Here is a 13,941-nt window from a genome sequence, read left to right on the forward strand (position 1 = left end):
TTATAACCAATTTGAGCTTCATTAAATAGATAGCATTACATCTTTTGAGATGATGAGATCACCTTAAATATACCACCTATAACATTTAAGTACAAATCACATATTAAATGAAATCTTCCTTAATTTTAAATTATTTTTCCCTTGCAGAAAACCTTCAATATATATGTATATATATATATAAAAAAACTGATAACAAGGAATGTACTGAAGTTATTCCAGTGTATGAGGAATATAGCTAAATGGAAGAATGGGACTTGTAGCCTCAAGTTCTATAGCAGTAGCCAGACATTCACAAGCAGATTCAAAGTCACCCATTTCTTGTAGAACTTTTCCCATATTAAGCCTAGGGGAAAAAAAAGAACACAGGTTACTTTTAAATTTCCATATTAGTGTTAGTACTGGTAGATGTAGAGTAGTTTTGCATTAGAAACACCTACCTAATATCTAGCTGTACCACTTTTAGCACAGACTTCATGAGGTGCTGGAGGTTTTCCATGCATCCCACAGTTCTCAGGTATTCAGTTGTACTGGTTACAGCACAAAATTGTCCATTCTATGATGTCCTACACATGTTCGGTTGGGTGAGTCAAGTGGCCATGGGATGGAGAACTCACTAGAATGCTTTTTGAACCAGTCCAACACCACTTCAGCCCTGTGGAATGTGTCATCTTTTTGAAAATGCCCTTGGTAGTCTAAGAAGATGGTCTCCATAAACAGGTGCATGTGGTCATTAATGATGGACCTATACAGGTCTCTAGTAAGGCACAAGGAAGATACCAATTTCTTGTCTAAACATGGAGTGATACAATAAACTGCATCCACCAGATTGTACGACCCCTTTGTATAGTGTGGTTCAAAAGCTGTTTTTTGAGTGCACTCAATCTCTCTATTCGAATGGGGCATTTGGGAACATGATTCACTGGACCCGGCAACAACCCATTTCAAGTCATTCACTGTTCAAGTTTCACTCTCTTGTGATGGGCCTTCAGCCATGATAATCGAACAGTGCTACAATAATGAAAAAAAGGGAAGAAAAAAAAAAAAAAAAATGGCTCATCCAGTCCATATTCACACTGTTGAGGGAGCTGAGGCATGCCCAATGAGTGACCTTGAATCACTTATCATTTTCTCCTTACTTAGTCTCTGATGGTCCACACCAACCTGGTGTTGCATTGCACAGTTGAACCACGTTGGCATGCTATTCTGGTGAAAAACACATTAGATCCTCTCACTCCCTTCATAAACAATATGAGGCTGGTGGCTCATGTATGGGAACATTGGATGAAGGTGGCCATGTTCAGGATATTCATCTCTAGCTCACTCTTCGTGGAGAAGACCAACCTACTAAATGATGTAATACTAGGTTCTACCCTTATATAGAGACAGTGTCTACACAGCAATGGAATTAGCAGCAGCAAATAATGCAAGGAAGTGAAACTTATACAGCAATTTTATGAGCAGTGAAAACAAAATTGATATATAAAAGTGGTTCTCTCCAGTGAGCACGTCAGACTGCCTGGAGAACGTTGGTTAGAACAGTGGGCAATGAGAACCCATGGGGAATTGTATATAAGCTATGTACTGGCAAGAATATATAATGGAGATACAGCATACTATTGGAGGTGTTGACGAGGAAAGTAGGAGTTGGAGAGAAAGTATGTCTGCGATTTTGGATCATCTGATTGGAGATACTATCTCTGAGCAAGATGATGAGGAACAGATGTCGATGAAAAGGCTTAACCATGCTTACTCTGGGGTACATGACAAAGATCCCTTTAGCCTGAATGAACTCTGTGATGCAGTACAGCGCATAAGGAACAATAAATGCCCAGGGATGGACCTCATTGAAGGAGAGGTCATTAAACAGGCTCATTGACTGATACCAGGGATCCTTCTTGAAATTTTTAATAGCTGCCTGCGTGATGGGGCCTTTCCATTACCATGGAAGGATGCCTTATTAAAGCTGATACTGAAGGGACCATCTAGGCCAAAGAATGATCCAAGATCTTATTGACCTATTGCCCTCCTCCCTGGAGGAGGGCAATAGGTCAATTAAACTAATCAAATTAATCAATCAAAAATTAATCAATCAATTAAACTAATCAAAACTAATCAAATTAATCAATCAAAAATAGGTCAAAAAAGCTTAGGCTGGTCTGGCAGACAATATGGATTCACTACAGGTCAGGGAATAGAAGATGCTCTTTGGGCATTGCCAAACTATATATTAGGCTCGAACAGTAAGTATGTCCTTGGAATCTTTATTGACTTTGAGGGAGCTTTTGACTCCATTCATGGAGCAGGGTTCTTATGATGTTGAGACTTGCAGGCTGTTCAACCAAGATCTTTACGGTGGTGTAAAGGACTACTTCATGCACCATACAGTGACTGTTAAGTCGTTGGTTGGTTCTATTGTACGAGAGGTGACCAGGGGATACCCACAAGGATCGGTTTTTGGACCACTAATGTGGAATCTAGTTTTGGAGGACTGGTTGCGTAGGGACTTCGAGCATACAGAGATGGTGGCATATGTCGATGATCTTGTGCTGCTTATTGAAGGAACTTCACAGATGCAACTAAAACCCAGGTCACAGCAGGTTTTTCCTGAATTTAATAACTTGTGTAGGTTACATAAACTGACTGTATCAAGAACCAAAACAAGAACAATGGTCTTCAAGTGCCATTTTTCAAGTAGAAAGCCCCCAGTTGTGAGAATGAATGGGTCGAGCCTAAAATCGACAAGTCAATTAAAATATCTAAGCATTATATTTGACAGATCTTTGACTTTCAACTCACATGTTACTTATCTATCAGAAAAGATGAGGAAATTTATTGGGAAGATTACACGAATCACTTGAGTTGGCTAGGGAATAAAAGGTAAGGTGCTGAACTTGCTATACGAATGTGTATTTATCCCCATGGTAATTGTATGGTGCACCAATTTTGTTTGACCGTATAAGTGGAAAGCATTTACTAGAAAGCTCAGTTCCATTCAGAGAGTAATGCTCCTTAGGATGTGCATGGCATGCAGAAATGAGTCGACACCAGCTTTGCAGGTTGAGACTGGAAAATTGCCTATTGATCTGCATTTGATGTTTTGTGCATTGGTTTACATCATCCGCCGTGGCATTCCCTGTTCTTTTCTGAATATAGAGGTAATCTTGGCAGATCCAAGGAAAGAAAGGACAAGAATCTGGAATGCTTTGGTAAAAGTCTGGCAAGAGTGTTGGAGTGGTGTTTTTTTTTTTTTAATGAAAATCCCAAACACAAGAGGTATTAGAACCTATAGTACTTAGTACTGTGCTTGGGTTGGAGGTTGAGAAGACAGAAGATATTTGTTGACATTAGACTTGAACTTCTGTAGATCGTAATTTTCAGAAAATGCATATGAAGGAAGGCTGTATCAGAAAATGGCAGTTGAATGAATAAACAAGGAAAATGAAAACTTGGTTCTGTGAGTTTGAAGTTGGACAGTAAATGGATGTTGGCTGGTAGCAGCATGCGTTCGGACTGTTTTGAAAGAGAGAGAGTAGGAGTTATAGAAGCCATTTCAGAAGAACAGTGCCCATGAAAATATCTGTAGAAGGCACGCAGCAGAAACAGTATGTCTATGAGACAGCGAGTGGAGAGACTCTGTTAGAGATGAGTCATTAATTAACCTAACTGCCCTCTTCTGAATGGAATCTAGAAGCCTGAGAGAGTTTTTGGGGGAACGGCCCAAGATGTGGGAACTATATTCCATGATAGGGCAGATTTGCGATTTGTACAGAGTGAACTGTTTGGAAGAAAAGTAATGCCGAGAGCAAAAGAAAAAACCAAGTTTTTTAAATGTAGAGGAATCAATATTTGTAATGTGCTTGTGCCAAGAGAGATTAGAAGTCAGGGTAATCCCCAAAAGAGAGATATCATCTTGCCTAGAAATCGGAGTGTCCCCAAAGATAAGCATAGGAGCAGTTATGAGATATAAGACAAGATTGAGTTTTAGGATTGAAATCAACTAAGTTGTCTTTGCTCCACTGGAAAATTGCCTGGAGATTGGCACTTAAGGAATTGGGAGCAGATATTTGAGAAGTTGAAGCTGATTGAGCAGGGCAAGGTTTCTCAAAATGGAAGTGGAATGCAATGTGCTATCACTGGCAAAACTGTGGATAGGATTTCCAGTCAGTAGAACAAGGTCATTAATATACAAGAGGAAAAGAGTAGGGGGGGTAGAACTGAGCCTTGGGGGATACTGGCATTAGTGGAGAAGTTAGACGACAGAGAGCTATCTACCATCACCCTCAGTAAGTGATCAGAGAGAAAATTGGATAACCAATTACAAAAACAGTTGGCAAACCATAAGCTGGAAGCTGTTTAGAAGACCTTTATGCCAAACACGATTGAAAGCCTTTGAGATGTCAAGAACAACTGCTTGTGTTTCACCAAACTTTTCCATTGAATTTGTCCATAAATGGGTAACATAAGCCAGAATATAACCAGTGAATCAACACTGACAGAATCCATACTGGCAATCGTTGATCAGACAAAGGTTTCTAGGTAGTTTAAGAGTTGGCGGTTAATTGATTCCTCCATTAATTTAGAAAGAATAGAAGTAATTGCAATGAGACGATAATTGAATGGGTGGGATTTGCCACCCATTTTAGAAACTGGCTGGATATGAGCAAATTTCCAAGCAGAAGGAAAAACACCTTTGGAATTAGAAAGTGAAAAAAAGGCAGCAAAGAACAGGAGTAAGTTCAAGAGCACAAGTTTTGAGCACAAGTGAAGAAATACCATCAGGACCTGGAGCTTTCTTGGCACAAGATTTGCCAAAATCCTTCTGACATCCTTTTGATGAGACTACAGGAGGCATTGAATGGAGCGTGATGGGAATGGTGGGAGGTGTTTTACCAAGATCGTTAATACATGAGTTGGAAGAAAAATGGGATGCTAGCAGGTCAGCTTTATCCTTGGCTGAAGTGATAACAACAGAACCATCTGGTTTTGACAGAGGTGGGAGCAGAGATGGGCAAAAGTTGTGGCTAATAGCTTTGGCAAGAGACCAGAATGCTCAGCTGCCATTAGGGCAAGAAGGAAGTTTTCTACTCTTACAGATTAGCCTTTGCCTGTTCTTACTTACTTAGCCTGTTTGAAATCTAGTTTAGACTGATTAAAACTGCTTTACAATTGTTGAGAGCTTTGGTGTAGGCAGAAAATGAAACTGAATAATTGGAAACAAGCCAATTACGATATGCAACATTCTTCTCTTGAACAGCCTTAGCACATTTATTGAAAAACCAAGGTTTAGGACGAGAGCGTTCATCCCAGAGCATTCATCAAATGCTTCAATTCTTCTGAAACCTTCTTATCAATTAGGTATCCACGAATTGCATCTCTTTCATTTAACTGTAACCTAATTGACAATTTTCTAACTTCACTTTCACCAAATGCCAACAATTCATGCTTAGAAGGATTAATACCTTCGTTGTCCTCGTTTTCCTTCTCTTGTCATCAGTATTGTCACTAGTTTTTAATTTTTTTTTTTTTTTTTGAAACTGTCCAAAATGTCGGTGTCATTCGGATATTCAGGTACTATGACCATGCAAACAGAGATAAGGAAAATTTACAGAAAAATGTGGATAATGCACTTTTGCAAAACAATTACTTTTCTAATTCTCGAGCGGGGCACTTACGGTTGATTCATAGCAGTGTCCAACCTATGGCCCGCGAGGAAAGTGAACTAAAACAGCAGTTTAAATTTTGTTAATTATCAAAAAAATTTTCTAATTAAATGTTTTGTTCAGTAAATGTAATTAGGTATTGTACTTAATAAAATTTTCAAATATTTTCAATTTTACTTTTACATGCAACAAGATATGGAAAATGTAACACACTAAAGAAATCTAACTTTGAATTTTTTTTTAATATGGCCCCTGTACTGGAAAAAGTTAGACACCACAGGGCAGGTCATGGGATTTTGTCAATGATATACAGGAATTTTGCTAGCAGGGAAAAGGAGGTAATTGTCCCTCTGTATAAGGCAATGGTCAGGCCACACCTTAAGTACTGCATACAGGTCTGGAAGCCTCATTTTAGGAAGGATGTAGATTTGTTTGAGCGTGTACAGAGAAGGGCAACAAGATTGCTGAGGGGAATGAAGGGATCCTCTTACCAAGATAAGTTCTGCAAATTGCAGCAGCTGAAGTCTAGGCACCTGCAAGGTGATCTGATTGAGGTGTATAAGGCCTCGAAAGGGTCGAGCACGCCGAATTCTGATGGGATTCTTCCACTTGTTCCGATTATGAACCTAGGGGACATAAATTCAAATTGAGGAAAGACAGATGTAGAATAGATGTGCGAAAATTTTCTTTTAGACAGCAGATGGTTAATTGCTGGAACAAACTTCCATCTGTCGTGGAAGTTGATAAGTTAAATAAATTTAAGGAAGAACTGGACAACCATTTAGAGGGAATTGTTTTGTAAATATTTTTTTTTTTCTGGCTGATGCTGCATAAGCTGATACACTTTCTTTCTCGCATCACATGTCACTACTACTACTACAGTAGAAGGTGGGCCAGAGTCCATTGGGAATACACCTTGATCTGCTCACTCTTGACTAGTGCGACTCCTCCATATGTGGTCGGATAGATTTTACCGGGTACCACTAAGTTGTAGAATGTTTTAGCTCTCTTAATTCATGTAGCAGCACTAATTGCCTAAAGGCCAGAAATGCGAACAGTGCATACCGAGTTAATTCTCTCCTAATCCATTTGCTATACGAATATTTTCTTCACTCAATGGAAACTACAGTATTTTAAATGTAACTTCCAAGGGGAATTCAAAATAATTCACTATAAATGAACTTCGTTAAACAGAGTACCCGACTGAGAAATTTAGAATTATAAAAATGGTTATACAGTTTTATACAGAAAATATCTTAAAAATAGACAGTAAAAAATGCAAATTTAGTAAAATAATTTTAAGCTTATTTGAATAGTAGGTAAACATGTGAAAAAAAATTACGGAATATTACAAATGTCACACGTCACTGTTAATAAAGGTGCCGGTTCGCCGTACCGCTGCTTACCGTCCCAAAAAAAGCACTGGAAGTATCTATAGAAAAGGCATGAAGCAGAAACTAAATGTCTGTGATACAGAGAATGGAGTGACTTTGTAAGAGATGGGTCATTAATTGAACCTGACTTCCTTCTTTTCCATGGAGTCATGAAGCCAGAGCAAGGTTTTTGGGACACCACACCAGATGTGGGAATAGGGCAGATTTGAGATTTGTACAGAATGAATAGTTGTTAATGCCAAGAGCAAAAAAGAAAACCCAGTGATTTGTATTTGTGATGTGCTTATGTCAAGAGAGATTAGCGTTAGGGTAATCTCTAATAGAGATATGTGATCTTGTCTAGAAATTTGTCATTGAAGATAAGAATAGGAGCAGTAGCTTTTTTTTTTCTTTTTTTTTTTTGTGAAAAATAAGAGGATTATAAGATAAGACAGAAAAATAAGACTTTTTTAGAAAGATTGAAGTTAGGTTTTTTTTACTCCATTGGAGAATTTTTATGGTGGTGGATATTAGAGAAGTAGAGGCTGTGCACTGTGTATGCAGCCTCAACTTCTGATAACATTCTTGTTTATTGATAATAGTCTATCACATTGCTTTGCACACTGGAATGTTGGTGCAAATCAATGGATAAGATTTCCAGTCAGTGGAAGGTCATTAATACACATGAGCAGAAGAGTGGGAGAAAGAACTGCATTCTGGAGAAAACCAACATTAGTGGAGCAGTTATAAGATAGATTGCCATCTACCATCATTTGCAGTGAGTAGTAAGAGAAAAAAACTGGTTACCCAATTATGAAAAAAGTCAGCAATTGATAAGATGGGAGTTTTATTTAGATAATTTTATTTAGATCATATGCCTAACATGATCAAAAACCTTAGAAATGTCAAGAGCAACTGCATGAGTTCTACCAATTTTTTCCAAAGAAGGTAACATAAGTCAATACATCACCTGGGGATCGACACTGTGGAATCCATATTGGCAATCATTGAAGAGGAGGGCTGAGATAGTTTAAGTGTTTGCACCAATGGATTCCTTCATTGCTTTGTAAATAATAGAGGTAACTGGGTAATAAGTGGAAGGATTTGTCAATCTTTCTAGAAACTGGCTGGAGCTGTGGGTGACAACAAATATATGAAAAGATAATACAAATAAATAAAGAAAAAACCCATGTTTCTGTTTTCATGTAGATAAATATCCAACTGTCCTCCTTTGAATTTCTCTAAGCTGTCTGCCTCAACCTCTTCCAGCAACTAATAACTCACTGACTAAACAAAAACTTTTTACAATCCATTCTAAATTACTTTCCCTGTAATCTTAATTTGTGCCCTCCAGTTCTGAAATCATTTATAAGTGAATATTTCACCTCCATTCATTTTACCATCCCCTCTCAAAGCCTTATGTGACCTCGACCAGATCCTCTCTAAGGTATTTAGTTGTCAACATAGTCCACATATTCAGTCTTTCCTCGTCTGATTAAGCAGGTTGCCCATCTTTGAACTCTTTCAAGAAGCTCAATATCTTTTCTTAAGTGTAGTCTACATACTTGGACACAGTATATGCTTTATTCAGTGGCATAATGGCCTCCCTATCTCTACAAGAGAATGTTTGATAAATCATCAAAAGGACATGACAGGCCTTCCTGCTGCCTATCTACACTGCTCAGAGAACAAAATATCCGACTGTATTGTAGCTTCCGATCCCTTTCTTCCTGTACTGTTTTTAATTCAAATCTGCCAAATCAAATCAAGTTTGTTTCCAAATGTAAGAACTTGTATTTTTCTGACCATCCTTAAATCTATCCAAGTAATCCTGAAGCAGCCCTGCTGGGTACTGATCATTAACCATTGTCCCGATCTTCATCACATCATCTCTATCCCTTCATCGATGTTATTTATAAAAAGTAGAAACAACAGTGGTCTCAGAACTGAATCTTGTGGGACATCACTTCTAATTAGACCAGTCTTATGAGTAACCATTAATTGGAATCCTCTGCTTCCTGCTCTGCACCTACCTGCAATCCTATTTGTGATTCCAACATGTTACAGCTTATACAGTAAGCTCTGATGAGGGGCTATGCCAAATGTTTGCTAAAATCCAAATATACAATGTTGCAGTTATTTCCTACATCCAGCTCATTATCTGTGTATCTTTCAGATTCCATTTCTATTTAAATGTCCCTCTACTGCACTCTTTACCTTTGGTCTTAAACAGTTCAAAATTCCATGTCTCTGTTCTTTGCTTTCAGATAGTGATTTCTTATAATCAGTCTTTGCCAACTGCACTCTTTCTGCATACTATTACAGATCAACTTATGCTGTCATAGGGTTCAGTAATTTTCATTGCTCTGTACTATGTCATCTTTTTCTGTTATATTAGACTGGCTAACTTTTTATCCATCCATCTAGGCATTCTCCTCTAACTATATTTTCTTAATGGTACATAATGCATTCATGGCTTCTGTGACTATTGCTTTAAAGATATTCCATAATGTAGCATCTTAGACTGTCACAGTAGCCTTTCCTAAAATTAAACCCCATGCCTTTACTAACTGCAACCTCATTCTTCATCTTCCAATTAAGGACCGAGTAATCACTTTCTGCTAATGGTTCCTGAGTAATGATCAAGTCTAGAATATTCTAACTCCTAGTATTTGATTGAGAAATTGTGCAAGGCTCGTGGGGTAGAAATTTTCTCAGCATGGTCTGTGCTTGTTAACAGGAGAGACTGCTTTTACAGGGGTGGGATACACTTAATTAGAAAGGGTGCAAGAATATTTTCTGATGCTATCGAGGCAGTGTTAGGTGGGATGGAAAACTGCTAGCCTGGGGAATACACAGACTAATAGATCAACAATAGATGCAGGCAAAGGTGAAAGTGATTCTTGCACTGCTTCTATTGGAATGAGAAAGCCTGGAAAGCAAGGGTGCCAGGGATTTCGAGGACTGCTGGGAGCCATCATGGAACAAGTGTAAATTTTAGTAAAATTAAATACATGGGCTAAGTTATGGTAACTAAGAGTAAGAACAGGCACATATATACTTGAATATACACCAATGCTAAGAGTATAGAAAATAAATTTGATGAATTTGAAGTGCTGGTCAAAACATCAAGGCCGAATATTAGGATTAGCATAGAGGCATATGATGCAAGAAAGCAAGCTTATGAAGCATCAGCCAAAAAAAAAAAAAAACTGATCCCATTTCACTCCTACATTCGTTCCAAATACCTGTCCAGCTCAGCCTTAAATTTATTTAGGCTATCAACTTCCACAACAAAAGATGGAAGTCTGTTCCACCAACCAACTACCCGTTGGCTAAAGGCAAACTTCTGCACATATATCCTACAACTGCCTTTCCTCAATTGAATTTATGCCCTCTCAGGTGTTTATTCTGAGAAAGAGGAAGAATCCCATCAGCATTGAGTATGCTCAAACATTTAAGGCTTTATACACCTCAATTAGATCACCTTGCAGGTGCCTAGTCTCCAGACACTGTAATCTGCAAAATTAAGCCTTTCTTCATAAAAGTAACATTTTGTTCCATCTGCACTGCTCAGAAAACTTCATATCTGCCTGCACAATTACCCCCAGGTCCTTTTCATTCTCTACCACTGTCAGTGTAGTACCACAGAATTGATACGTTACTCTGGGGTTACTGCTTCCCATATGTAGTACTTTGCATTTGTCAATATTGAACTTCATTTGCCACCTCTCAGCCCATCTGCTCAACTTTTCTAGATCCTGTTGCAGCAGCAGTGTACTGTCATTAGTGTCCTTAACAACCCTGCCAACCTTCGTATCTTCTACAAACTTGGACATTAAGCTTGATATACCATTATCAATATCATTTATAAATACAGAAAACAACAATGGACCCAACACTGAACCCTGAGGGACTCCACTAATAATATTAGACCACGATGAGCAGAATCCATTGATTACCACTCTGTCTTCTCCCACTCAACCATCTCTTTATCCATAGCAGTAACTTGCCCTTAATGCCACACTTCTTTTTAGTTCATTTGACATCCATTTAGGCCTAAACCTTGAACAATATTTCTTAGTTGGCATGTATGTAAAGCCTAGTAGCTTCCAAGGTAAATTCTTTGAATGCCTCCCATTTTAAATTTACTGTTGGTAACGTCATCAGTTGGTCCCACCATATAGAATTTAAATACTGTCTCAGACCACCGTAGTCGCCTTTACGAAAGCAAAAACCCTTCCATTTACCCCTGATGATAGTTACTTCTTTGAGTAAATATCACTTCAGCACACTGTAATCACTGCCACCTAGTGGTTCCTTTATCCACAGATTCTTAATGCCTGAAGAATCACTACTGATAATCAGATCAAGGGTATTACTCCCTCTAGTTGCCTCGCGAAGATGATGTAGAAAACAATCATCCAATAAATCCACAAAAGCCTCGCTAGTGTGCGGGTGACCAACCCACAAATTTCAGTCAATATCTGGGAAATTAAAATCCCCCATTTAAGACTCTCAATTATTGGCCCACTCTATTTCCTTGTACAGTTTCTTATTATACTCATCAGTCATTAGGCCTATAACACACTCCTACTCTCAATTTTGATCTCTCAATGCTTATGTCACACCAAACTGACACAAAACTGCACTGTCCAGCAATGTCAACTGGCTGCATATCCTTGGATTTTGTGTTTCTTAACTAATAGCATAACCCCTCCTCCCTTCCTATCCTGTCTATCCTTCCTGTACACATTGTGCTCCCCGAATTCCAGTTCTGCATTCCTTTTATCTGTATGACACCATGTCTGTGATATCCCAACAATATCTGCCTTTGATGTTTTGAGCAACACCCCAGATTCATCAAATTTATATACCAAACTCCTAGCATTGGTGTACACGCAAGTATACATGCACCTGTTCCTATTCTTTTTTAGCATTAGCATTAGTAGGGGCATTTGATGCAAGAAAGCAAGCTTATGCAGCATCAGCCAAAAAAAAAAAAAAAACAAACCACATCCACTTCACCCCTCTGTTCGTTCAAAATACCTGTCCAGCTGAGCCTTAAACTTATTTAGGCTATCAACCTCCACTACAAGGGATGGAAGTCTGTTCCACCAACCAACCACCCGCTGGCTAAAGGCAAATTTCCGCACGTCTATCCTACATCTGTCTTTCCTCAATTTGAATTTATGCCCTCTCAGGTGATTATTCTGAGCTAGAGGAAGAATCCCATCAGCATTGAGCATGCTCAAACCATTCAAGGCTTTATACACCTCTATCAGATCACCTCGCTGGTGCCTAGTCTCCAGACACTGTAATTTGCAAAACTTAAGCCTTTCTTCATAAGAGCACCCCTTTGTTCCATTCACTAATCTTGTTGCCCTTCTCTGTACTTGTTCCAGCAGCTCTACATTCTTCTTGAAATGAGGCCTCCAGACCTGTATACAGTACTCTGTACACTATTCTTAGTTACCCTAACACAACCTATGTGTTTTCTTGTACCGCAATGACTACCAGCATTCTCTGAAATACCCTGCATCTTGTTTTCCAGGCTGCTGCTCATTCCAATAGAAGCAGTGCACGAATCACTTTCACCTCTGCCAGTGGCTACTGTTAATCTATTAGTCCTTGTATCCTCCCAAGCTAGCAGTTTTCCGACCCACCTAACACTGCCTCTATAGCATCAGCAAATATTCTTGCACCCTTTCTATTTAAGTGTATCCCATCCCTGTAGAAGCAGTCTCTCCTGTTAACAAGTCAGACCAGTCTGAAAAAAATTCTATCGCTTGAGCCTTGTTGGTTGGAATATCATTGTTGATATTGTTGGCATATCGGAGAAATGGTGTCACAGATATAAGGAATGCAGGATTTGAATATGGGGAGTACAATGTGTACAAGAAAGAACTGGGTGTATAGAGTTTCATGCTATGTGGCACCGGGATTTCCTCCAACTCTGCAACAAATACATAACTCTGTAAAGGCCAGATAGTATGAATTAGTGAGTGTTTGTGTAAAATTAGTTTGTTGTCCATCCGGCTTCTTAGTCTAGTGGCCTGTGGTTGTTTGTCTGTTATTTGGTTTTTAGGAGCATTAGCAACTAAGGCCATATTGCTCCGGGAATATGCAGTGGTCATTCCCTGACCTTTCCGCATCCTCCGTATTTGGTGGTGATGGGGTCGAATCCCAGTCTAATCAAGAAGCGTGTGTTACGCACTGCTGCTCCTGCCCACCTGGCTACAGAGGCGCCAGTGGCCTGTGGTATACCACCAACCACTAGTTACAGTCCTTCGCTATGGGGAAGTGGTCTGGGTCAGTAGGGAGAAATAGACTCTAGAAGAGAAAAAAAAGGGGAAAAAAAAAAAAGGAATGGAGTGCAAAGGAGATAGTGTGGGGAGGAGGGAGGACAAGAGGAGTGAAGAGGTAGTAGCTGGGGTGACAGTGGAGACCCCTGAGGGGTATTTTTTTTTTTTTTTTTGGTAGTTGTTTGCGCATCGGCTTCTGTGGCCATAGTGCACCTCCCAAGGTTTTTGCAGTACTTTGATCCAAGCCCGAGGCGGGAATCGAACCCGCGACCTTTGGGTTGCCAGGCAGGCACTTTACCCACCTGGCTAGCCCGGTCGGCCCCCTGAGGGGGAATGGTAAGATGTGGTGCTATCAGCCACCAGGTGAAAGGTTAGGTAGGAACCACCCAAGTTGGGGGCAGGGAAGTAGAGAATCCCCCTTGGGTAGGGGAGTTGTTATTTGGTTTTTAGGAGCATTAGCAACTAAGGCCACATTGCTCCAAGGATATGCAGTGGTCATTCCCTGACATTTCCGCATCCTCCGTATTTGGTGGTCACGAGCTTGATCCCCGGTCTAATCAAGAAGCATGTGCTATGCACTGCTGCTCCTGCCCACCTGGCTAC

At 39.5% G+C, this 13,941-nt stretch overlaps 1 protein-coding gene across 2 annotated transcripts in view; it reads right to left on the reverse strand.

Moving 5' to 3' along the window:
* Positions 1-210: 210 nt before the first annotated feature.
* Ttc7 (tetratricopeptide repeat domain 7) overlaps positions 211-13,941 on the reverse strand; it is a 252,039-nt gene continuing 238,308 nt past the window's right edge. For both annotated transcript variants that reach the window (XM_090369480.1, XM_090369481.1), the window contains exon 18: positions 211-343. In XM_090369480.1, coding sequence (XP_090225606.1) covers positions 211-343 — 133 coding nt within the window. The remainder of the gene's footprint in view (positions 344-13,941) is intronic.

This window comes from Mastigoproctus giganteus, chromosome 3 (assembly GCF_048544385.1).
Source record: "Mastigoproctus giganteus isolate SK-2022 chromosome 3, ASM4854438v1, whole genome shotgun sequence".
NCBI lineage: Eukaryota > Metazoa > Arthropoda > Arachnida > Uropygi > Thelyphonidae > Mastigoproctus > Mastigoproctus giganteus.